At 37.7% G+C, this 26,267-nt stretch overlaps 1 protein-coding gene across 8 annotated transcripts in view; it reads right to left on the bottom strand.

Moving 5' to 3' along the window:
* Window positions 1-26,267, bottom strand: part of RALGPS2 (Ral GEF with PH domain and SH3 binding motif 2) — a 166,426-nt gene that overhangs the window by 108,624 nt on the left and 31,535 nt on the right. For 7 of the 8 annotated variants that reach the window (XM_055582763.1, XM_055582767.1, XM_055582764.1 and 4 more), the window contains exons 2-4: window positions 15,203-15,347; window positions 9,702-9,806; window positions 8,386-8,436 (exon numbers count right to left, since the gene is read on the bottom strand). In XM_055582763.1, the coding sequence (XP_055438738.1) occupies window positions 8,386-8,436; window positions 9,702-9,806; window positions 15,203-15,259 (213 nt within the window). In that variant the 5' untranslated portion in view covers window positions 15,260-15,347. Of the gene's footprint in view, window positions 1-8,385; window positions 8,437-9,701; window positions 9,807-15,202; window positions 15,348-16,626; window positions 16,757-26,267 lie in introns of those variants that run through there. The other variant, XM_055582765.1, reaches the window with a different exon arrangement.

Raw genomic sequence — 26,267 nt, 5'->3', positions numbered from 1 at the left:
CAGCTTCTTCAGCGTTACTGGTTGGAGCATAGACTTGGATTGCTGTGATATTGAATGGTTTGCTGGAAGAAATATCAGTAAACCTCAGATACACAGATGACACCACCCTTACGGCAGAAAGTGAAGAGGAACTACAAAGCCTCTTGATGAGAGTGAAAGTGGAGAGTGAAAAAGTTGGCTTAAAGCTCAACATTCAGAAAACGAAGATCATGGCATCTGGTCCCACCACTTCATGGGGAAACAGTGGAAACAGTGTCAGACTTTATTTTCTGGGGTTCCAAAATCACTGCAGATGGTGATTGCAGCCAGGAAATTAAAAGACGCTTACTCCTTGGAAGGAAAGTTATGACCAACCTAGATAGCATATTCAAAAGCAGAGACATTACTTTGCCAACAAAGGTCCGTCTAGTCAAGGCTATGGTTTTCCCTGTGGTCATGTATGGATGTGAGAGTTGGACTGTGAAGAAGGCTGAGCACCGAAGAATTGATGCTTTTGAACTGCGGTGTTGGAGAAGACTCTTGAGAGTCCCTTGGACTGCAAGGAGATCCAAGCAGTCCATTCTGAAGGAGGTCAGCCCTGAGATTTCTTTGGAAGGAATGATGCTAAAGCTGAAACTCCAGTACTTTGGCTACCTCATGCAAAGAGTTGACTCATTGGAAAAGACTCTGATGCTGGGAGGGTTTGGGGGCAGGAGGAGAAGGGGATGACAGAGGATGAGATGGCTGGATGGCATCACTGAGTTGATGAACTTGAGTGTGGGTGAACTCTGGGAGTTGGTGATGGACAGAGAGGCCTGGCGTGCTGTCATGCTGTGATTCATGGGGTCACAGAGAGTCGGACACACCTGAGCGACTGAACTGAACTGAACTGAATGACATGAAATAGGTTATGTTAGTGGCACACTCTGTAGATGTCAAAACTGAAACAAAACTGCAAGTCTTCTGGCTCATGGCTTTTATGTTTTGCTACTATATTATTTTTTGGAATTCAAAGGGCTTTAAAATAAATTTTAAAATAAGTGAAATTAAGTAATTGAGTATTTTCTGAGTACCCATAGAAAGAGCTGTGAATGTTGGACCGATTAAAAAAAGAGAAAGCAAAATACATGACAATTTACCTCCCAAAGTGAAAGTCACTCAGTTGTGTTTGACTCTTTGCGACCCCATGGACTATACAGTCCATGGAATTCTCCAGGCCAGAATACTGGAGTGGGTAACCTTTCCAGGGGATCTTCCTAACCCAGGGATCCAACTGGGTCTCCTGCATTACAGGTGGATTTTACCAACTGAGCTATCAGGGAAGCCCATTTACCCCCCAAACTGGTCTAATTTAAAGAATAACGAGAACAAAAAGACAGTGAGCAACTCTGATAGTTAAGAATTGTAAGGACGTATTAACAGAACTACCAGCTTTTTCCTTCCTTGTAATCAGTGTAACTGCAGTGTCAGCAACCATGTATCATTGTGTCTCCCTCCCATGCCTATCACTAAGGAATGGCTACTTATAAGGAGGAACGGGAGAAGAATGAAAAGCTGGGTTTTGTGTGAAAGTAATCACCATTTACAGAAGCTTCCAAGTTTGGCCATGCTGCTTGGGCCAGGGGGCAAATGAAGATTCTTAGGATTTCTGCAGCACTAGCTATAGGAACATCAGGGCATGGGATTTCTGTAGCACTAGCTACAGGGGCGGAGAAGGCAATGGCACCCCACTCCAGTACTCTTGCCTGGAAAATCCCATGGATGGAGGAGCCTGGTGGGCTGCAGTCCAGGGAGTCGCTAAGAGTTGGACACGACTGAGCAACTTCACTTTCACTTTTCACTTTCATGCACTGGAGAAGGACGTGGCAACCCACTCCAGTGTTCTTGCCTGGAGAATCCCAGGGATGGGAGAGCCTGGTGGGCTGCATCTATGGAGTCTCACAGAGTTGGACATGACTGAAGCAACTTAGCAGCAGCAGCTACAGGTACATCAGGGCAGTGTCCACATAAAGGAGGATCCACCAGTAAATACAGGTAACAGACTGAGATGAAACCTGTCTCAGGTCCAACAAACATGTACAGGTGCTAGGGAAGGTTCATACTCTCTGAGCCAATGAGCTGCAGCCCTGTAAAAATACTGTGCTCTTTTAAAAAATTTCCTTCAGCGTTGACAGGGAAGCATAGGGAAGCAGAAGGGGAGAAAAGTTATTTAGGAAATAAAATCAACGGGAGATACTAAAAAGCAGAAGAAAGAGGACAGAGGGAGAAGAGAAAAGAATGACTCGCAGGTTTCTGACTGGTACTAAAAATGGATAGACAGATGGTGCAAACCACTCAGAAAGACAACTTTAAAACCTGAGCAAACATTTTTTCTGTGTAATTCTATTAAGTAGTTCGTAAAATTACTGAACTTTCCTTTACCATTAAATTCTTTTCATTGGTAGACATGTTTTTCTCCCATTATTTTCTATTATAAAACAAAAAAACAAAGTGGCAAAATCTGTTCTTTTGTCTTCCCTTCACTTTCAAGCCATTTCAAGTGTAACACAAGGTTGGAGAAAAACCAGACTGAGCATTAAATCTGACTCAGATCTGCTTACTTAAAGACCAGATTTCTTCAGCTAGTGTTTTACTGATGACTAAGGATAGTCTCTATGTAATAAAAAATAATTTTTGACATCTCAAACATAAGGCCAATAGTTTCCAGAGGGAAACAAAAGGCTTGGAGTTTCTCATTTTTTTTTCCCCTGAGAAATTCTGAGGTAGACAGTGCAGCAGACAGGCAGATAAACAGCTTTATTCTGAGAAAACAACTGGACTTTCTGCCTACAAGTCAAGAACAAGTTTAGGGACAAAAGTTTAAATAAATTCTGCATGATAAAAAAAGACTTGGGAATATAGAATTCCACAAGCTGGTAAGAATGGCAATGATCTACTTAGGGAACAGAATTAATGTGAAATATATAAGTTGCAAGTAGCTCAGAAATTGCCTCATTTGCAGAAAACTGAGACCTGTGTGGCTCAATCACCAACTTGCAAATCAAATCACTAAACCACATAGCTGGATTCAGAATCTACATTCTTCAAAGCTCAAATTTAGAACATTTTATTTCAGAAAATGTGAATAAATCATCACCTGAAATAGTTACATGTGGATATATACACAGAATACTGAGTTTTGACTAAAACAGTTTTAGTGTAACTAACAATCTTTTAAATAGTTTCATTTTATATATTATATATATAGTTTTTAAAGCTTTATATAAAATTATACAGACTTGAACATTGGTATAATGGATAGAAACATGAAGATAGGTTTATTTGGTTCAGTGATAACCACTGTTTTTTCATATCTGAGGTTAAATTTGGATTTAACAAAAATACTTCATTTGGTAGTCAAATTAATATTCTGACTACATAGAGAGACTTCATTTTATGCTAATAAATGAGACTAATACATTAGACTGGACAACATCTTGACTTAAAAAAAAATCTTTTGTTAAAGTTATCAATAGCAAGAGTTTTACATAATAAACAAATAATATCTGTATAAACAATATGGAAAACAATTTGGCAGTATTTAATAAACTTAAGGATGTTAATGTGCTACAACTCAGTAATTAACGCACTAGAGTATAAACATGGATGCTGGTCAACAATGTTGGACATAAGTAGACAAAAAGGAAAATCACGGGATACCATACATAAAAAATCTGAAACCTGCAGAAGCAAATATTGTTAAGGGAGAACATACACTTATAGTAAATCGATAGCTAAATGCATAGGAATGATACAGATCAACACTGGATAGTGGTTCCTCTGATGGGAGGAGGGAAGAGGCAAATATGGAAGCACGCAGAGTGGCTTCAACAGTACTGGGCTAGGTGGGTACACAGAGTTTCATCTTGTTACACTTTACATCTTATTACATGTCTTAAATATCCTAGGATAAATCAGAAGACGTTTTTCTGACAGGTGACAAAGTCCTGTTGATGCTGCCAGAGTTAATGTAACCTTGAAGATTATATGAGATGGATACATGACAAGAATATTTTGGTGTTACATTGCTTCTTCCAAGAGTTACTGCTTCAATTTTGGGGGAAAAAAAAGAAAAACATTCTCTCATTGGATAAAACTTACTAAACATTGTTCATTTTCTCATACTAAATATTGAGTTCCCACTACATGCCAGATAAAATAGTAAAAGTATCTGTCCTAAGTGTCCTCATGTAGCTTAAAACCTAGTGGAAGTAGCAAGCAATAAACATATAAGCCCAGGATTAACATCACTTTACACCAGATCACTCCTTCCTTCTTAAAAATACGTACTTCACTTGGTTCACTGAATTTCACACTAACCTAGTTTTCCTCCTAAATCGCCAGGTGCTGCATCTCAATTTCTTTTGCTAGCTCCTCCTCAACACGAAATAGGTTCCTTCTTTTCTCCAAGTATATTCACTCTCGGTAATCTCACCCACGCTTTAAATATCTCTACACTGACAACTCCCAAACTTACATTTCCAGCTTGAACTGGGGGTGGTGGGGTGGTGGTGGTGGAATATATATATATATATATATATATATATACATATATAAAATACAGTATATATTACCTAATTCAACATTCTCTTTGGCTGTCCAACACACATGTAAAACTAAACATGTCCAAAGCCAAACTCAAGCTCTTCCTTCAAAATCTGCTCCTCTGGCCTTTCTCCAGAATACACTGCATATTCTGTTTTCTATAAATGGCAGTCCCAGGAGCTATGAACACAATACTAACCACTTTCCATCTCAAGGCTATGTAGTAAATGTTTCACGTGTCAGGACAAAAATCTTGCCATCATCCCTGACTCCTCTTTAGCATACAGTGCCTGACAACTTCTCACCACCTCCTCCCTTCACACCCTGACCCAAGTCACCTTCCTTGCTCATCTGGTCTCCTCGATTCAGTCCTTGGTCCCTGCCCCTCCACAGCCCCATGGTTGCTTCCCCACATACCCTGGTCAGTAGTCAGGAAGAGCTACTTAAAACCCAAATCAGAAAATGTCATTCATTTGCTCAAAACCATCCACACCTTCTGATTTTTTTCAGAGTAACGGTTCTCCAGGTCCCATGCCATCTGGCCCTCTCACTTTCTACTAGACCCCCACACTTCCTCTCTGAGCTCACTGGCCTTTGCCCTGGGCTTCACACCTCACTCCAGTAATCTTTTCCCTTATGTGAGCATAATAAATAGTTTACAGTGGGTAGATACATAATAAATGTTAGTCTAATTCTTTTTAAAAAATGTCTTCCTTGATTTTTTTCTTGTCTTTAAGATACAACACTCAGTCATATTATAAAGTCACAAAATAAAGGAAGGAAAAGTATTCAGGGCCATTGTAGACTTGTATATTCTACACCAAATACACTATATTTTGTTCCCAAAAGAACTAAGAAAGAAACTTATGGCACTATATATCAGCACTGTTCTGTCTGCTTGGAACACCCTTCCCCCCACACAGTTGAAGGGCTTGCTCTCTCATCTCGTTCAGGTCTTTCTCAGATGGCACCTTTGCAGTGAAGCCTGTCTGATCACCCTATGCAAAATCACAGCTCTCACGGCCCTCACGCCCTGTCCTCTTCCGGCTGGCTGATACTTTCCATGACACACTACTAGCTCACTTTACTCAAATGTAAGATGCACAAGGGCAGGAATTTTGGTCTCTTCACTGCTATAAACCAGCGTCTGACATAGAACAGACACTCAGTAAATACTTATTGAACCACAATCCATAAATGTAAAACTGCAACTGACAAGTCCAGTGAAGTAGTAGGAAGTGCTGGGAGAGCCTGTATGAAGAGAAAAAAGCTCATCTGAGAAAGTCAAACTTAACTTGAGACGTGAAGGATGATTAGGAGCTAACTAGGATGCACACAGGCTCAGTGGTGAGACGGGCGAAAAGGCCACTGTAGCTAGACCAGAAAGAGGTGGGAAAGGCGGAAGATGAGGTTGGAGTAGGTAGGAAGAGGCAAACTTAGAAGAGATTCGTAGACAATATTGGGACAATCTGTCTTTATCTTCAGAGCAACAGGAAGCCGCTGAAGCATTCTAAGCAGAAGAATCATGAAAGCAGATTTACATGTTGAAAGATGACCTTGGATCCTGGGCAGAGAAAGTTTAGAAGGGTCAGGATGGATGTGGACAGATAAGGTAAGAGGGCAATGCAACAATTCAGATGAGTTACCATGGTGTATTTGATTAGGGTGTTCAGAATAGAGAGAGAATGGATAAGTAAGAGATTTAGGCTTAAAAAAAAAAAAAATCAACAGGATCAGTGTTAAATTAGATCAGGAACTGGGGTCAAGGGAATTTTTAAGGTTCACTTCTAGGAAGTTCACAAAAAATTCCCATTGACTTGAAGCTTATGTCCGTAAGCAGTCACTGCTAGATCTTCAGTGTTCAACCCCTTGCCACAAATGGCTATGGAGCACCTGCAATGTGGCAAGACGTGCTCTAATTGTACAATATACACTGAATCTCAAAGTCTTTGCACAGAAAAAAGAGAGTAAAAATCTCAATAATTTTTATACTGATTACAGGTTGAAGTGATAATATTTTGGATGTTGCAGTTAAATACAATTATTGAAATTAATTTTACTTGTTTCTTTTTATTTTGTAGAAAATGTAAAGTTATATAAATGGTTCACATATTTCTACTGGATGGCACTAATCTCGGATGAAACTTCCAGAAATATAGTAATTACAGTTTATTCAAAAGGAAAAAAAATATGTCTAAAGAGAAGAGGTAGTGCTAGTGGTAAAGAACCCACCTACCAATGCAGGAGACATAAAAGATGTGGGTTCGATCCCTGGGTTGGGAAGATTCCCTGAGGGAGGGCATGGCAACCCCCTCCAGTATCCTTCCCTGGAGAATCCCATGGACAGAGGAGCCTGGTAGGCAAGTGTCCATCAGATCAGATCAGATCAGTCGCTCAGCTGTGTCCGACCCTTTGCGACCCCATGAATTGCAGCACGCCAGGCCTCCCTGTCCATCACCAACTCCCGGAGTTCACTCAGACTCACGTCCATCGAGTCAGTGATGCCATCCAGCCATCTTATCCTCTGTCGTCCCCGTCTCCTCCTGCCCCCAATCCCTCCCAGCATCAGAGTCTTTTACAATGAGTCAACTCTTCGCATGAGGTGGCCAATAGTTACACATGACTGAAGTGCCTGAGCATGCACAAAAAGAGAAGATGACTGGACTTTAGGACTAAACGTTGTTCTTTTTATGAAGAATTCAGTTTGCTTTGTTCAAGGATGTGAGGAAATGAATACTTCAGTTACTGTTATTTAAATACAAAAGCCATTTTTCTGTTTGTGTCTTCTTTATAGACTAGATTGTTCTGCTTCCTCTGTTGCTAAACTAATGGTTTCAGAGTGCCCTCCATCCATGGTATAGGGAAAAAGGGGGGGGAAAAAAAAACCTGTAGATATAACAAAGACTCAGAGGTCATTTAGGCCCATGCTTTCATTTTGTAAGTGACAAACTTGAGATATTCAGAAATTAAGTAACTTGAAAAACACAGGACTGTCTATGCCACTGAAGATACAGATGTTTTCTCTAACATCTATGTTATAGTTGACTTGAAAATACTATAACAAATACATTATATTTTGTTCTGAAAGAACTAAAAATATATCTGTCTTAAGGTACTGAATATGTCAGTATTATCGATGACTTAGTTTGGGGATACAAAGTCTTATGTATATTCTTACCTGATAAGAGTGGGAAAAGCATCAGTTTTTAAAGTCTGAAAACCAGTTCTAATACTAAGCTGTAATCAGGGACAACTGTCATTCTGTTTTCTCATCAGTAAAATAGATACTACCATATTCAGATTGTGATAACGATAGGAACATACATACACACACAGTGTAATAAACAGTTTACAGTGGGTAGATGCATATAGTCTCCTTCTTCTTAATAAAACAAAAAATGCCTTCCTTCTCTCTCTTCTCGCCCAAGTGTCAACACACAGTCATATTATAAAGTCATAAAATTAAGGTACAAGGGAAACGATTACTGAAGTGAGCTGTGAAACCCAGTAGCTTACTTCTTGGGAGTACAAGAAGATGGGAGTACAAGATTCAAAGCCTCAGGTAGATCATCCAACCTGCCTAAGTCTATGCCCCCTTCAGTAAAGTGATGAAGCCAAATCAACCAAAATGACTCAGTCTCATCTATGACTCAACAGTGTATAGCTATGAATGCCACGAGTTTCCAAAGCCTGAATAATGCCAAAAGCTTTAAACATTTAAGAATTAATGTAAAGTGTAATTTTTCGTTTCTAAAACTTCTCAATTTGAGATATAATTCACCATTTTGCATATTTTAAACGGAAGTTCTTAAAACTACTCACATCTGGTTGAATGGCTTTAAATACTGGAACATCCATTAGTGTTATCTGACCCTGAAATAAAAAGTAAAAAATTTTTAGAATTTCTTCTTTGGAATGCCATAATATGACATATATTTGAAATTAAAATTATTAGTCTGTACTCAAATCTTTACTAGAAAAAAGTCCCAATTTTACAAGGGCTTAAAAAAATGAAAATTTAGTCCTTACTCCATAAAATTTTTTCTATTTATCTCATGCCTTTTTATATTTTCCTGTGAGATAAGTGAGGTAAAGTTACAAAATAAACAAATAATTTTAAAAGTTTGAACATGGTCATACATTGTGTGTGTTAGCTGTTCAGTAGTGTCTGACTCTTTTCGACCCTAATGACTGTAGCCCAACAGGCTCCTCTATTCATGGGATTTCCAGGGCAAGAATACTGGAGTGGGTTGCCATTTCCTTCTCCAGAGGATCTTCCCGACCCAGGGACTGAACATGAGTCTCCTGTATTGCAGGCAGATTCTTTACCACCTGAGCCACCAAGGAAGCCCAAATATATACACTAAATCAAAATAAAAAACAAAAATTGGATCTAGTGGTTTATAAAGCAGTGGTGTTGCTGTGACTACTAAATCATATCTACTCAAACAGTAATATAAAATGTGATAATAATACAAGGGTATTTTTTCCCAATTTATAAAAAGTAACTGACTCTACACTAGTGGCAACTCATATTGAAGGTCTTCACATGATTATGGACCTGTCTCTCTGGTGACTACAGATATAAAACAAAATCTAGCAATATACTGAAGTTCATTCCTGGAATGTAAGAGTAGTTCAATATCAGGAAATCAGTATATTCTGCTAACAAGCTAAAGGAAAAAGATAACACAAATAAATGAACACTTGTCTGTTAAGAACTAAGTTTTTCTAGGTATCCTTCATGAAAATGCAATAATGCCTTCAACTTTAATTTTTTAATTTACAAAAAAGTAAAAGTACTTCTTTCCTACCTATGTCAGTAAAGTACATTTAGCTTGAGGAGGAGGTGTAGGTAGAGACGAAAGCAATTATCATAAAGGCTTACTATTACTTCTCAAGTTGATAGTGTAACCTACAAAGCTTCTCTAAAAGTATCAGTGGATTTTTTTCTTTCATCTTCCCCATTTCATTCCTCTGCTTGCTCCATTGTTGTGCTACACTCTCCATTGATTCTCACATCCAGTTTGTTTGTTTTTTTTTAAACATCTCCTCTGTTGGGCCTACAAATTCTAATTGGATAGTACCAATATGTAAATTATGTGCAAAAACTGGAGAACAAGAGATGGAAGACTTACCGCATATTCTTCTGGTGTAACCTTAAGGACATCAAATACCACAGCATCAAAACTTTTCTTCAATTCAGAACCTTTGTCACTTAATGATTCAGAACTGCTACTTTTCTGTTAAATTAAAAAAAAAAAGAAGCCACTGAAAAATTGTCTTGCAGTCAATATCACGGAAACTAGACTGGCTTTAAAACTGAGGAAGCTAAGAATACTGAGTTAACAAATTGTAGAAAAGTTAGTCGGAACAGACTGCTGAGTTGGAAGAGCACTAGAAAAAGGGTCGGGCAATGTAAAATTTAACCTCAGTCAGTCAGTTCAGTCTCTCAGTTGTGTCCTACTCTTTGTGACCCTATGGACTGCAGCACGCCAGGCTTCCCTGTCCATCACCAACTCCCAGAGCTTATTCAAACTCTTGTCCATTGAGTTGGTGATGCCATCCAACCACCTCATCCTCTGTCGTCCCCTTCTCCTCCTGCCTTCAATCTTTCCCAGCATCAGGGTCTTTTCAAATAAGTCAGTTCCTAAATTTAACCTCAACTTTAGATTTTCAGGTTTGCGAGTAAGTCATTTTTCTGTATGTCAGTTTCCTCACCCTGACCTCCTATCATTTCCAATAGAAATGAAAGATTTTAACAAGTTCAATGATTTTCAAATGAGATTAAAAAAAGGGGGGGGTTCACTCATCTATAATTTTTAAAACTGATGTTTATTAAGAAAAAGATAAATTATTTTCCTAACATAACAGGAAAACATTTAAAATTCCATTAACTAAATAACCCAGTCTTATCTGTCAAGTGAATGTCTGTCTGTGATAGTACAATTGATACTGCCCTTCCTATTACAGTACAAATTTAAGTGTTTTCTGCTTTAAGGTTACTGCTTAATTTTAATTTGTTGCTGCCATATGTAGAACAAAAGGTGGCTTTTGGCTCTGAAAACCTTATTTCTGTTAAATTTTCACTTCATCTGTACTACAAAATAAAGATGCATTTTGCAAATCATTGACTGAAATCAAAGAAAAAGCACTATAAGAACATTCAGATCATGTTCTGTTAAATGGTGGTAGAATATCAGGCTACAGTCAATGGCACAAAAAATTAACCAAAGTTTCAATTACAGAGGTATAATATGTATGTCAAGCTAACAGCTATTATACATCAATTTTGAGCACCTGTCATTACGTTTCATTTTTACTTTTTACTTCCCTTTCAGTTCAGTTTAGTTCAGTCCCTCAGTCCTGTCAGACTCTTTGTGACCCTTTCAGTAGCAACTAAATATCGAAATCATTACAAAGGAAGGGATCTCTGGTTAATCTTGGGAAATTCTGCACCATTATTACTTAAAATATTTCTTCTGCTCCTTCCTCTCTCTCCTCCTCTGATGTTCCATTATGTGTACCCTATACCTTTTGTCACTGGCCCCACCACTCTTGAATATTGAGCTCCGTTTTCCTCATTCTATTTTTCTCATTGCACTTCAGCTTGCGAAGCTTCTACTGACACGTCTTGAGGTTCACCGATTCTTTCCCTAGGTGTCTGCTGGTCATCAGTCTCCTGGTGAGTCAATCAAAGTCATTTGGTACAACGTTTTTGATTTTCAGCATTTCCTTTTGATTCTTAGAGTTTCAATATTCCTGCTTATATTACCCATCTGTTCTTACATGTTGTCCATTATTTTCCATTAGAGCTCTTAACATTACTAATCATAGCTATTTTAATTCCCAGCCTGTTAATCCCAAAATCTCTTGCCATATCTGGAGTCTCTTACTGCACTGTTTGCTTTGCCTCTTCAATCTAAGTTTTTCTGGTTACCTTTCAGCATGTCTTAAAATTTGCTGAAAGTCAGATGTGACTTAGTGGGTAACAGAAACTGAGGTAAACAGGCCTTTAGTGTAAGAGTTTATGTTTATCTAGATAGGAGTTACTTTGTTTATTATCTGTTGTGGCTAGAGGCGTCTTCACTTTCCTGTAGTGTCCTTGTTTTTGTCTCTGGGTTTCCCTAGAAACTCCTTAGATAAGATATGTGCCTTGCAGTTCTTTAGGCTGTGATCCTTTATTATCATACAGGAACCCTGCTGATGTGGTGGTAAGGTATGGGAAGTAGGAAGAGGAGACATGTTCCACCACCCTACAGTCTGTTACTTTGGTGAGCCTGTGCGCTTGGGCTGTGACCTTAGGTGATTCTCAGTACCCCAGACTCCCCTTAGAAAGTAAGATAGGAAGGCTGGAGGGCTCGGAATTCAGTATCCCAGATCCTGACCTACCTGGGGAAGTCTCCCCTGAGGACAGGTGGAGAAAAGAACATGCTGGGCATATTTCAGGATGATTACTTCCCCTTAGAGTATATTTCAAAATGGGTACTTCCCCTCCTCCAGCTGGAAGCATGAGGGATTTTTCCATGATCTTCACTGTGAAAACTTGGTGGGGCTCCTGGAGGTAAAATTCACAAAAGTGGGGTGGGAGGCCTAAACTAAGCCCCCAGGAGATGTTAACTCTCAAGATAGTCCACACAGAGCCTCTAGCAGCTTGTCAACTACAGTAAGTGTTCCTGCCCTTTCCTGACTCCAGTGATTTCTGCTCTTGGTAAACAGTTATTCTCTCTATTTGCTTCTCTCTCCAGTTCTCAGGGCATCACTTGTCAATTTGCTCTGTGACATCAGTTCTCCAACAGAGCAGGTTTTCAGACTGTTCAGCTTTTTTCCAGCTGTGAGGACAGGAGTCATGAATTCCAAGCTCTTTATGTGTCTGACCAGAAACCCAAAGTCTCATAAATGGATTTCATATATTTATCTTATTCCATGTATTTGATCTCTGTAACTATGACTAGCTTACAATATGTCAACAATGTTATTTTACATTCCAAGACTAACACAGAAATTTATTCATGTCAATAATTCAAATAGACATCAGTTAAACAGTATATACTAATCCAGTAACTACCAAATAATAAATATATTCTGTCAGGTAAAGACATTCATTTTAAATATAACTTGCCAATTTTCTCCAAGTTTCTAACTCATTCAAAAGAAGTGAGCAGGTCATAATGGCAATCTTAATGCTTATCAAAATGAATAATCATTTTCCTCCTTTCCTTCTTACAAACCAGTAGCAGCGGCTTAAAAAATTCTGAGTGATGTGCTTCTACCTGCTTCCCCACTGGCAATAAACAGTGGTATTGATAAGAAGCTAAGCAGTACTGAGACATAATGTACACTAAGTTCACAGTAGTTATTCTTTATCCACTGAAAGACTAAAAAACTACTGACACTTCTAAATGTATGAAAAAAGTTCACCACCCCTCTACTGATACCAGATGCTTAAGCACAGGTTAGGTCTAAAAGATAGAAGGGTAAGGGTACCGCATTTCTGAGAAGCTTGCATTTTGATATGTTAATACATCTTTATTTCAAGAGAAGGTAGAAAAATATGTATTTTTTATTTTATTTTCTTGACATGGCAGGAAGACAATTTAAAAGGCAGACTTTCTACCCTTACTTCTCACATACTGAATTATACTACTCTGAGGTCTCATGAAATTCATCTACTTTTAGAAAAAGCCAACATAAGTTTTTATACAAGTGAAATGATCTGTTTTATTTAACAAACAATTCTGTACTGTTTCCTATAATATTATTTCATATATTTCAGGACACAAAGTCATAAATATACCATCATATACCCACATACATCTAACAAAGTTAAGCAATATGATTATAAAGATACCAAGTAAATATACATGCAATATAGACATATTTACAAATATATTTAATCCATGTCTCAAGGAGGAATAAAAGCTATATACAAATTTATGGAAAAAATGATTAAAAAAATTTTTTTAAAGTAATAGCTTCAGAAAGAAGAAAGCTCCTGTTTAGGGAATCAGGAGAAAACTTTCATAAAAGTATACCATTTAAAATACAAAAAGCTGAGGGTTTATACAAACATCAGCAAGATGTAGTATTCTTTCATTAGAATATAAATTTCAAGTAGAGAATCAGTGGTAGTTAAATCCATTAGAAAGAAATTTTAAGCCCATTTTGAGAAAAGTCCTAAATGCAGGGCTGAATGTCATGGGTATTTAGTTAGTAGGTAATGAGGAACCATGGACAGTTCGGGAATACAATAAAGTATAACAACTGTATTTTAAGAATATTAAAATTTGAGTTATAGTCAAATGGACCAAAAACAGCAGAGAACAGAAGTGCAAGATCAAAATAAAAGGCCACAACAATATTCTAGACAAGAAATAATAACTGACCAAACTCAGATGCTACTAGTAGAAACAAGGAGAACAGGACCGGCTCTCAGAGATAAGGTGTGGTGGCCAGGCTCTAAGCCGGGCATTCTCTATCTCTTGGTGGTCACTGGCCTGTGTAATCCTCTCCACTACAGTGCAGGCAGGACCCAAGGTGTTACTAGATGATTACATTACAGAGGATTCCAACTTATGTTCTGCTAGTGGACTCTCCCTGCTGTGATGTGAAAATGGTTGTGCTGGGCAAAGGAGAAGCAGGTTAATGCAAAATCTATAGAACTGAACTTAGATGCTAAGGAAATAGTGATGTTACTGATGGAAGTCAGAGAAGGGGGTGAGTTGTTTTCTTTACAAGTAGTAGAGCAAAAGAGAAACAAGTAAACTGATTTTGTTCATATTATAAGTAAAATGCCTGGTCCATCACAAATGCTTAATAAAATTTGTAACAGAAGCCAGAGCTAGATAAAAATATGGAAATAATCTACATAGGAAAAATAATTGAAACTACTGACTGAGAATGTTCTAACAACAGCAAGGCCTACGTAAGCTGGCTGGGCAAAATGAAGCTGAAATTACCAAGGAACTCTGAAGTCAAGGTGTAAAAGCGTCAAACATTTTTTCTCATCCTCTACGGTAAGGATGAAATAAAGGGGAAATACAGACGCTAGATGCTGAAAGTATTAAGGAAAGCAGGCAAGTACCCTAGATCTATAGACAAAGCAAAAAAAAAAAAAAGGGAGGGGCGGGGTGCGGCAAAAATAAAATCATAATCCATTAACCGGAGATGAGCATCTAGTTCAGTCTTCATCTCCAACAGTCTGAGCTACATCACCAGAAGAGCCCTTTCAACATTCCAGCCTAATGGTTCTTCAGCCTCCTTCAACAGGCTTGGAAGCAAGATTCCAGGGATCTGACGGTGTCAACATGGTCATTCTTTGCCCCACTTGTTCTAATGCCCTCAAGGTTCATATAATGTGAAAATACCTTAAAAAGAAATCCTATGCATCCTTCAAAACTAAAACTAAAAAAGGGTTTTAAGTAATCATTATCTGTCAATTATATTAAGTAGGTAGGGATTAACTCCTAAAATGTATAATGAACACATGGATGGTACAATTAAAATAGTTTTTTAAAAAACTGAAAAGTCTGTAACCCTTTTCTCAAGCTATGATTTAAAATCTGTAACCAACCATAATGCTTAAAAAATTAGAATGCCAGGTAAGAAATTTTACAACTAAACTTCTTAACTGTCTTACCTCAGAAGCAGTAGCAGCAATATTAACATTGCTTGCCTGCCCGTTCATTAGGTCCATGCTTTCCACAACATCAGTCCCTGACGCTATTTAATAGCAACAGAAGACTGACTGCTTCACGTCCAAGGCCACAAATACATTATTATTCCTGTAAAAAAATAAACAGCAAACTTTAACTGTGCGTCTTATTGGAAGTTTAAGAAAACAAACCCATACCTCTCACCATGCCCCCAAATAAAATACTTCCAGTTTACCAAATTCTGTTTTTCATTTCAGTTAAATCAGTAAATTCAGTCTGAGGACAATCCTATTAATGCTACTTTCAACACATATGTTCAATACATGTTACTGTTATGTTCCTTATCAGCAAAACAAAGATATAACTTTTCATTTATTGTTAGAAAAAATTTTTAAGTGTTTGCTTTAATAAAATAAAAAGTGTAAAAAAAATCTTGCAAAGTAACACATGGCCTAACAAAATAATGCCTTAGAGATCTAAATGACATCCCTAAATCAACCATACTGAATAAGTTTAGCATTGCTGATAGTCTACAGTCATAAAGTTTACAAGTTGATAGTTGACAAAGATATCACAAATAATTAAAAACAAATTATTTATAAAGATATCACATGTTATAAAAATAACACAATATATGATATATATATATATATATATATTTATTTGTATAGGGCTTTAAAGCTTATTGAATAGCCTCAATCCATTATCTCACTGATCTTCACAATGACCATAAGGCTAATTAAGGAGGATTTCATTACAGTCATAACACAAACACCATCTCTGAGGACACAGGCTGGTAAATGAGGAGTCAAGAATAAAATTCAAGCCATTTGAAATTCTTGTCAACTATTTTTTCCACATTACCATATTTTTTCTACTTTACTGAAACTCAAAATGTTTACTTGTGATTCTAATCCCTTTCCACAAAGAAACTGCCTCCTAGATGGGTATGTTGGTAACTACCTGTTTCGGAGGCAATTTCTTCCTCTAAACAGAGTAAGGCCCCTTTCAAACTTTAAATTTCTAAGATATTTTCCAGAAGAGAAATGATAAGTGCCTATCAATTAGGTATTTAAAACTATCTATTTTTACTGAAGTATAACTGACTTACATTATTAGTTAGTTTCAGCTATACAACATAGGGATTTGCTATTTTTACACATTACAATGAGCATCACATTAAGGCTCGTAACCATCTGTCACCACACAGAGTTATTAACAATATTGCCGACCACATTCCCTATGCTGTACGTTATACAATTATACCCACTTAACAACCGGAACTTGAAATACTAATTCGCCTGAAATGCTAAGTTCCCTTTCTCTGGAAAAGCAACGTATGGCAGTGATTTAGAAGCACAAACTACAGGACAAAACTGCGTAAGTTTAAACCCAGTGAACTGTTTACCTTTTCTGCGCCCAGAGATAGAAGTACCTGCTTCACAGAGCGGTGATGAGAAACTAACACAAGCAAAGCACCTCCAACAGCGCTGACACACGTGAAGAGGGCTGTGATAATAATGCACATTCTGTCCACTCGCTACTGAATCCACATGAAGCTTAAATTCAAGAGAATCTTCTAATTAAAAAAATACAAAAATCTTAGGAATATACCTCCGACAAAACACTTGTTGGTGGGCATCAGCAATATCCTGATTGCAGAAACAATGAATGAGAATGCCTAAAATATGTTTCCCAGATGTAGCAAAAACATGTTGCTGGTTTTCAAATACTTAAAAATTTTTACTAATGGTAGCAGGCTTCAGTCACATCCTAAATTTATCTTCATTTCTTCAGATATATCCTAAGTACCTGCTATGAGCAAAACACTGTGACAGAATTTTTTAAATTAGAAATATATTAGGAACAATGATTTTTAAAATAATCATTTGGAAAACCAATGTGAAAAGGAATAGAGCACAGAAATACTTTAATGTCCTCCAATCTACAGTATTTCATTTTATAAACTTTATTTTTAAGACTCTAAGAATCATTTATATTTATGCTACTATGCAAAATGAACTTGATAATCCAAATTCTTTCTGAAGGCAACATTCAGTTTGCAATGAAATGTTTTCAAACAGTTTAATTTCATTCCACATTCTGCACCTGATTAATTTAGATACGAATTCATAGATAAAGAGTGCCCCCTAGTGTTAAGAAAAATTCATCAAATTGTTAAAAGAAATGTATCCTTAGTCTAACTTAACATATCAGATAAATAAATTTTATGGTTAATATTCGGAGAAGGAAATGGCAACCCACTCCAGTACTCTTGCCTAGAGAATCCTTTGGACAGAGGAGCCTGGTAGGCTGCCGTCTATGGGGTCGCACAGAGTCGGACACGCCTGAAGCAACTTAGCAGCAGCAGCAGCATGGCTATTACTTACTAAAAAGCAGGTAATATACCAGGAGTAAACACTAATACATTTGTGAACTATTGACAGTAAAGAATCACTCTCTCTGCCTGCATTTAGTTAAAAAGTCATTCAAATATCCTAATGACAATTGTCATATTAAAATCCATTATGTGAAATGAAAGGCAGCAAAGCATACCTTAATGAAAGTCATTAGTTATTCTAATAATCATTTACAAACGTACTACATGTCAATAGTATTTAACAGCGTTCAAGTACAACAAAGCCTCATACAATACCATAAAAGCACTGCAAGTCCTAAGAAACAGGCATGGGTTAATTTTTACAACATGTGCCTCAATACATTTCTGTGCTTTGCACACAAAAATGTTCAAATTGGATAAGACAAATACATGCTTTAATATTATTTACTTTTCCTAATACTATGTATAAACAGCACAATCATTCACAGTAAACACCAACATGACAGAAGCGCTTTTCTTAGTTAAATTATTTCCTACTATTCTCTTCTGAAACTTCTAAAAACAGTTAATCTGTCTTTTAGAAAGGTTTAAAATCCCCAGACAGGCATTGTGCTTCAATATAATCCCCAAACATCAATGCTGCTTCTTTCCAAGCAATATAATCCTCAAATACAAAACCTGAAATATGCAGATTTAGCTCCTTGCTTGAGGTCACAAGAAAGAAAAAAAAGAAAGTGCAGTCGCTCAGTCGCGTCCGACTCTTTGCGACCCCAGGGACTATACAGTCCATGGAATTCTCCAGGCCACAATACTGGAGTGGGTAGCTGTTCCCTTCTCCAGGGGATCTTCCCACCCAGAGATCGAACCCAGGTCTCCCACACTGCAGGTGGTTTCTTTACTAGCTGAGCCACTAGGGAAGCCCAAACCACATTATTAAATAAGAGGCAAAATCATTCAGTCTCCTAATCCCTCCTCACCTTCTCAATAGTATCTCCACCAAGAAGCCCAATACTTTTCATTTTATTTTTTTAGGAGAGAAAATTGTTTTATTCAAAACAAAAATACCAAGAGGGTAAAGTTAAAGTGACAACTTCTCACTAATTAATCCCCTATCATAATACCAGTTATATATTCTTTTCTAAAATAATTTATGCTATCATCATTAGGAATATTATGTTAAAAACACTTAGTAATTTTACAAAATATACTTTAGAAGAGTTCAGCAACTATAAGGAAAATAGTGAATTGTAATTCATTAGTGCAATTTCTTTGGAAACATTCAGATAATACAGAATTGATATGCTTATACATGCTGGCTTAAACTCTCAGTAACAAAAATAATCTCACTAAAACTCTGGAGAAGAAGCAAAAACTACATAGATTAAAAGTTATTCAAACAAGTACTATTTACAACAGTGAAAACCAAAAGTGACCTTAATGCCTTTGTACATAATCACATTAAAAAATTCAAATAGACAATTATAAGGAAAAAATATGAAAAATGACAATTTCAACCACAGAACCTAAATTTTACTATGATCATATAAATTTCATAAGAAAAAAAAGCAATATGGTGAAATTAAAACACCATAATAGAAACTCAATATTTATACACTGTCATAGCACTTGCTTTCCCTTAAAATTTATTTTTAAATAAATATTAAAGACACATTTTATATGACAATGAGGAGGGCATGGCACCCCACTGCAGTACTTGTGCCTGGAAAATCCCATGGACAGAGGAGCCTGGCAGGCTACAGTCCGTGGGGTCGCAAACAGTTGGACATGACTGACCAACAAACACTTTATTTTTACGTGGAAGGCAAAAGGTTTAAATGGCCTGTATATCACAGCACTTTCAGCATGTATGACAGTTAAACTTCCACTGCCTTCTTTATTTTTTTAAGAAAATTAGAGATTAGTCCCAAATCTCCCAGTACTTTGTTTCAATAAGTACAGCCATCAAAGAACACTGATGAGTAACAAAAAAAGACAATTTTGTCTTTGACATGACTGATATTGAGCTATTTTGAGAGAAGTTTAGTAAAGAATGTGGTTGCCTCTTAAAATCATTTCTACTAGAGCACAAAACAAGATTATCTTTGGGTATTTGCTTATAACAAGTTCAAGTTATTATGAAAGAAATGGAAAGAGGTTATGATATACCTCCATCCAGGGTTATATGAGCTCCCCAATGCCTCCCACAAAGAGGTCATTAGTCTCCTTCCTTTATGCTTCCACTGTTCTTTTGTCAAAATTCTATTGCTCTATTTTCTCACTGATTTATGTATCTCTCCATAATGACCTTTGAGCTTCTTGATGTCAAGGACCCATATTGAAAACAAAACACAACAGAAAAACTATGATTTTTCATCTTTGCACTCAGGCACATAAACATTATACTGACCTTAATTGCCTAACTTAAGCACCTATCTGTGAAACATGAATGAATGATTGAACAAAGCGGTTGTTTACATGACAACATTAAATAAATGTCCAATTAACAATAAACATACCGGCATAATGGCAATCAAATAATCAGTGCACACAATAATATACACATTTAAATGAATACAGGACTTCTGCCTGCCAAAGCAGGGGACGTGGGTTCAATCCCCAGTCTGGGAAGATTCCACATGGTGGGGGGCAACTAAGCCTGTGTGCCATAACAAGAGAAGCCATGGCAACAAGAAGCCCATCCACAACTAGAGCGCAGCCCCCACTCACCACAACTAGAGAAAAGCCTAAGTACAGCAATGATGAGCTGGCGCGGCTGTAGTTTTTTTTTTTTTTAAAGGAATCTTTCTATTTCTAGCAACATGGCTAAAAAATGACAACAAGGGATATTTAGAGATGGGGGCTTGGACTCTGACACCAGTTGAACAGAAAAATCAACCAAGAGATGAGGACAGAGACACACATACTATCCTCTCTACCCCATCCACACACAATTTTAACTAGAATAAAACCAGAGAGACTGATAGTCTACCCAATCAGTGATAAGATGGTTTATAAAACAATTCTGGTACAGAAAGATAAGTACCTGTATGTCTTTGCCTGGGCTTAATATGGTGGCTGGAGGAGGGTGCCTACGAAATGAAAATCTGTTATCCTAGGCATGCTCCAGCATAAACACAGCAATTGAATTTATACTACCAGCAAGGTCCAAGACCTTCAAGACGAGATATTCACATAAAATATGTACACAAGCCAATGAGATGTACACAACCCAAAGCAGATGAAGGAAACAAAATTTGTGGGAAGTAACATTCCTTCAATCCAGGCAAGGTGGAATGCTGAAAATAAGTTCTCACTGTCAAGATCAAAATATAAATATTTATGTTAACTGTGATTAGGATGATTAGTGATTTTAAATTGTCAATGTGTTTATAAGTTTAAAATTAACCTCTATTTAATAACTTTTTAAAATAATGACCTGCGTTTACATAAAAAAATTACTTCTTTTATAGACAATCCTATCATTTTGTTTTATACACTGAAATACACAAAACACTGCAATAACAAATCAAAGCTAACATTTATGGAGTGCCTGCTATCCAGTAGGTCCTGCTCTAAGCATTTTTACACTAAAAATTCACTCAATGATCAAAAAAAATCCTACAAAATTATTACATTATATCCCTGTTTTTAGAGATGAGTGGAAAGGTAACTTGCCTAAGCTTTCACAGTAGAAACAGGCAGCTAGAAGAAGAAAAAGGGAAGGAGGATGGATGGACAGAAAAACAAAAGACAGCAAAGATGGATAAACTGATGCACAGATAGAACAAAAACTTGGGGTGGGGAGGGAGGAGATAAAAAAGAGAGGGCAAAGGAGTGGAGAGGGAAGGTAGGGGTACAAAACGAGGGAAGTGGGGCTTCAAAGAAGAGAATCCAAAAGTTTTTTCTTCCTCTGAGCAGATTTATAATACGACTAGAGGGGAAACAGAAGAAACCAGGGAATACTACAACTTACTACACAGTGATTCAGCTTCAAGAGTCACATGATTTCTAGAGGAGGAAATATCTTTAGGTTTACCAAATAAGACAGGTTGAAGGGTTTGAAGAGAAAGGGGACGTAAAACACCACCAACAAGGGTGCAAATTTAAAAGCAAAGGTGGCCCAGAGAGAAAGTATGATGTGGACAGACTTGCTTAGTGGGGACAACCTTTCAGAGTTGTTCTGAAAAGGTTCAAAGAAGTGACAGGACCAGACTGCAGATGGTCTCAACTGTTAAAAGGAGGAATTTAGATTGGAAAGGAAAGGCGCTAGGAACCATTCAAGTTTTCTGAGTAGGGAAATGACCTTAGGAAACTAAAACCAGTATTTCAAGGATTACCATGCCAGGGGTATGCCACTGAGTTTGATGGAAGGTGAGTAGTAAAAAACACGCTCTTACCTTCTGCCAAGAATAGCGAAGCACCTGAAATGATGTGCAGACCCCTTTCCTACCCAGGCTTCTCCAATCTCTGCTCTCCAGGACCCTCGTCTAGTCTCCCGGTTGTACAAAAAGCCCCTGATCACACTCTATCCCCTTAACTGCCATCACCTTCACCCTCCATCACCAGTTTCTAATTCAGAATACCTGATGCTGTGAAAATGGCAACTTCAGATGACATTTAAGAGAAAAAAAATCTAACAAAATTCATATTCATTTGTGAACACTGGCTCCACCCATCCTGAGGGGTAGTGAGAGCAGTTTAGTGGGAAAACCATAAGACAGTAATACTAATTCTAGAACTTTAGCTATGTGCTGTTGGGTAAATTATGTAATCTCTGAACTTTGATTTCTCTGTGTATAAATAAGAGACAATAGGCTTCCCGGATGGCTCAGTGGTAAAGAATCTGCCTGCCAATGCAGGAGATGCAGTAGACACAAGTTTGATCCCTGGGTCAGGAAGATCCCCTGGAGTAGGATACAGCAACCCACTCTAGTATTCTTGCTGGAATAATCTCATGAACAGAGGAGCCTAGCGGGCTACAGTGCATGGGTTGCAAAGAGTCGGATAAGACTTGAGCACTCATGCATAGTCATAAGAAACAATAAAGTGTACATCAAAGTGATTTTGTGAGAATTAAATGTAATCAAACAGGAAAAACTCAATGCATGTAGAAATGTTGAGTATAATAGCAGGAACACAAATTTTGGAGTTGGAAAGCCCTGGGCTCAAATTCTAGCTTGGGCACTTGCCAGCCAGCTGTAAGGCGTTGGCCAAGGAACTTTGCTAATATTTAGACAGAGGCTCAAAGTCCATCTATCAGTGATGGGCTTAAAACAAAACAAAACAAACATAAAAACAAGCAACCCACCCCCCTCCCCCCGCAAAAAAAAAATCCACAAAAAATCAAAAGGAAAGGAAGAGGCAGATCTCAAATAACCCTTCTTCTTTTTTTTTTTTAAATTTTATTTTTAAATTTTACATAATTGTATTAGTTTTGCCAAATATCAAAATGAATCCGCCACAGGTATACATGTGTTCCCCATCCTGAACCCTCCTCCCTCCTCCCTCCCCATTCCATCCCTCTGGGTCGTCCCAGTGCACCAGCCCCAAGCATCCAGTATCGTGCATGGAACCTGGACTGGCAACTCGTTTCATACATGATATCAAATAACCCTTCTTTAGAATTCCAGAAGCATGTGAAAATTACAATATAAATTAATGAATTAGAAAAAATGGTAAACTATGCCTCTAAATGAACCATTTTGAAAGCATATTTTAAGACACAAGTATGACTGGAGCGACTTAGCAGCAGCAGCAGCACACTGGAAAAGAAATGTACTGAACAATTAAAAATTTCTTTTACTTAAAAAATATTCATTTCTTAGAAGTGCTATGTGTATCACATGTTAATAATAACTGTTATCTTTCAGCACAAGAAGGAGATAAACCTACAAAACAATCTCCAACACCAAATCACCGCATTTAATGATGAGAGGTCTCTTAGGAGAGACACCACTTTGCATGCTGGCTGGCTAAGTTCCAAGTGTAAATTAAACATGAATGTTGTAAATTATTTTATAAATTTATTCAAAAGTCCACTGAAATTATCCCATGTATCCTTAGTAGTACAGAATAAGTGATAAGATATTCTAAGCTATACTTAATTCTTAATCAAAGGATAACAAGCATTTTCAAACAATAGTAATTCACATGGCAAGAACACCCTGAGACTGTAAGAAAAACAAGATGTGCTGGAGAAGCTTCAATCACTGTAAGCCAACCACAAAGACAGGTTTAGCAATTTCACACACCACCCAGGTTGAGGGGAAAAAAGGACAGTGTTTAAACTAGTCTACATATTTAGAAATCTTCTGTCAAAAGAACTTAATAAACTGCTTCCCAGCAAGACTGTTCACTAGATCATTTACCAAATTATTGTTTAAGTTTAAACATCTCCATGTTTTTTTCCAGGCATGTATTCTATTTAGAGATATTTAGGTACATATTTAAGATATGTGAGAAAGATGATTTTCAAAACAAAGCAAGCTGAGACCTTAAATTAGAAGGAAGAAGATAGGGATAGCAGAAAAGTATTTCACGTAGCACACCGCCACTTTAACAGCCTGCCTGAAGTAGGGTTAAAGCATATATTACAGGCAATGATGAAAACAAACTGGCCCGCTTAAACCTCCCCATCTAAAGACTCAATATAAGTTTTTCAGATATAATTTTGTTGCATTTCTACTAAATTGTACATATAATGGGATAAACCATTTATAAACTGGCCCACAGCTGCACAGAAAACTTGTATTTCTATGTACCTAAATGGCCTAAAACTATCTGTAGGGGAGGCGAGGCTTTCAAATTAGATATTAAAGGGGGATAATCTATTAAGTAATGCCTTTAAAGGTTATACTCAATCTCTAGCATAAAATGTTCATAAAGATAATCTACCAAGATTCTAATACTTAAGAGGGGATTTCCCCGGTGGTCCAGTGGCTACGACTCTGCACTCCCAATACAGGGGCCGCAGGTTTGATCCCTGTTCAAGGAAGTAGATTCCACATGCCTCAATTAAAGATCGTGCGTGCTGCAAGGAAGATCGAAGATCCCGTGTACAGCAACTAAGACCCAGCGCAGCCAAATAATTAAAAAAAAAAAAAAAGAGAGAGAGAGAGCTCCAAGATCTCCTATATGACTTGGCCCAAAATATAAATATAGGTTAACTAGAAATTCCATTAACAGAAAGGAAGCTCCAAGCAAAAAGATACCCTGTCCCTCAAACATCTGTTTTTGTGCTTTGGTGGGTGTGTGCGCATTTTGGTCAGAGGCTCAACTCAGAAGACTAGCCCGTAAACGTCCATTTAATTCATAAGACTACATGCTATTTGAAAAAAAAAAAACAACATACTGCACAATATTAGCAAATAAAGCATAAAGACAAGCCAACTGAATCAGAAGTACATTTATGTATTTGGCAAAAGTGTGTCATTGTAGGCCTAGAAATGATTAGAGAAAGGAACTCAGCCTGTTAGTATTCAAATAGTGGAAGAGAAAAACAGCATGGTGAATCAGTGTGGCAGAAGCAGGACAGACATCAGAACTCTACGTCCAAGCAAAGACTTCAGGTGGGGCAACAGTACAGCAGCAGCACCTCCCTGAAGACACAGGGGAAAAGGCTCTATAGACAAGGGCAGGGAATTCCCTGGCGGTCCAGTGGTTAGGACTCTGCGGTCTCATAGATGAAGGCCTGGGTTCAATCCCCAGTCGGGGAACTAAGATCCCACAAGCCATGTGGCACAGCCAAAAAGATTTTTTTTTTTTAAAGGAATAAATAAAAAGGAGGACAATTAAACAGCCTGGACATTCAGGAGATTCTTAAACCTGAAATGTGAGGCTGACTGAACACCAGGGAACAATCCATAGGCAATGGAACCCTATGCAGTCACTAAAGAACAAAAGACTCCTCAATGATACATGCAGAAATGTCCACAACTTACTGCTAAATCAATAAAGCAATGTGACAAAAAGGGTATTTGAGGTATGATCCCTTTCGGCTGTCATTATCATTGCAGCATAGAAGAGAACCTGTACCAACACACACTAAAGTGGGGCTGTCTCCAGGTTTGCACATCAAGTTTTCCCTAACTTTGGCTTACCGGTATATTTTAAACTTTCCCACAAAGACTTCAATTTTTGAAAAGTAAAAAAACCCCAAAAAACCAGTGTCTTCTCACAGACTGCTTATTAGCTGCAAGAGGAAAAATAAGTAAGTATACTGTGATGAAACTGGACAATGCCTTGACCTGAGGAGCAGACAGACATCGTGTGTCTCTCATGGGATACTCTGGGACACACCACTTACGAGTACGTGAGCTGCGACTGCACAGTTCAGTTCAGTCCCTCAGTCGTGTCCGACTCTTTCCGACCCCATGGACTGCAGCACGCCAAGCCTCCCTGCCCATCATCAATTCCTGGAGTTTACTCAAATTCATGTCCATTAAGTCAGTGTTGCCATCCAACCATCTCAACCTCTGTCGTCCCCTTCTCCTCCAGCCTTCAATCTTTCATAGCATCAGGATCTTTTCCAGTGAGTCAGTTTTTCATATTAGGTGGCCAAATTACTGGAGTTTCAGCTTCAACATCAGTCCTTCCAATGAATATTCAGGACTGATTTCCTTTAGGATGGACTGGTTGGATCTCCTTGCAGTCCAAGGGACTCTCAAGAGTCTTCTCCAACACTACAGTTCAAAAGCACCAATTCTTCG

This window comes from Bubalus kerabau, chromosome 5 (genome assembly GCF_029407905.1).
Source record: "Bubalus kerabau isolate K-KA32 ecotype Philippines breed swamp buffalo chromosome 5, PCC_UOA_SB_1v2, whole genome shotgun sequence".
Lineage (NCBI taxonomy): Eukaryota > Metazoa > Chordata > Mammalia > Artiodactyla > Bovidae > Bubalus > Bubalus kerabau.
This window is presented reverse-complemented; position numbering and strand designations above follow the sequence as displayed.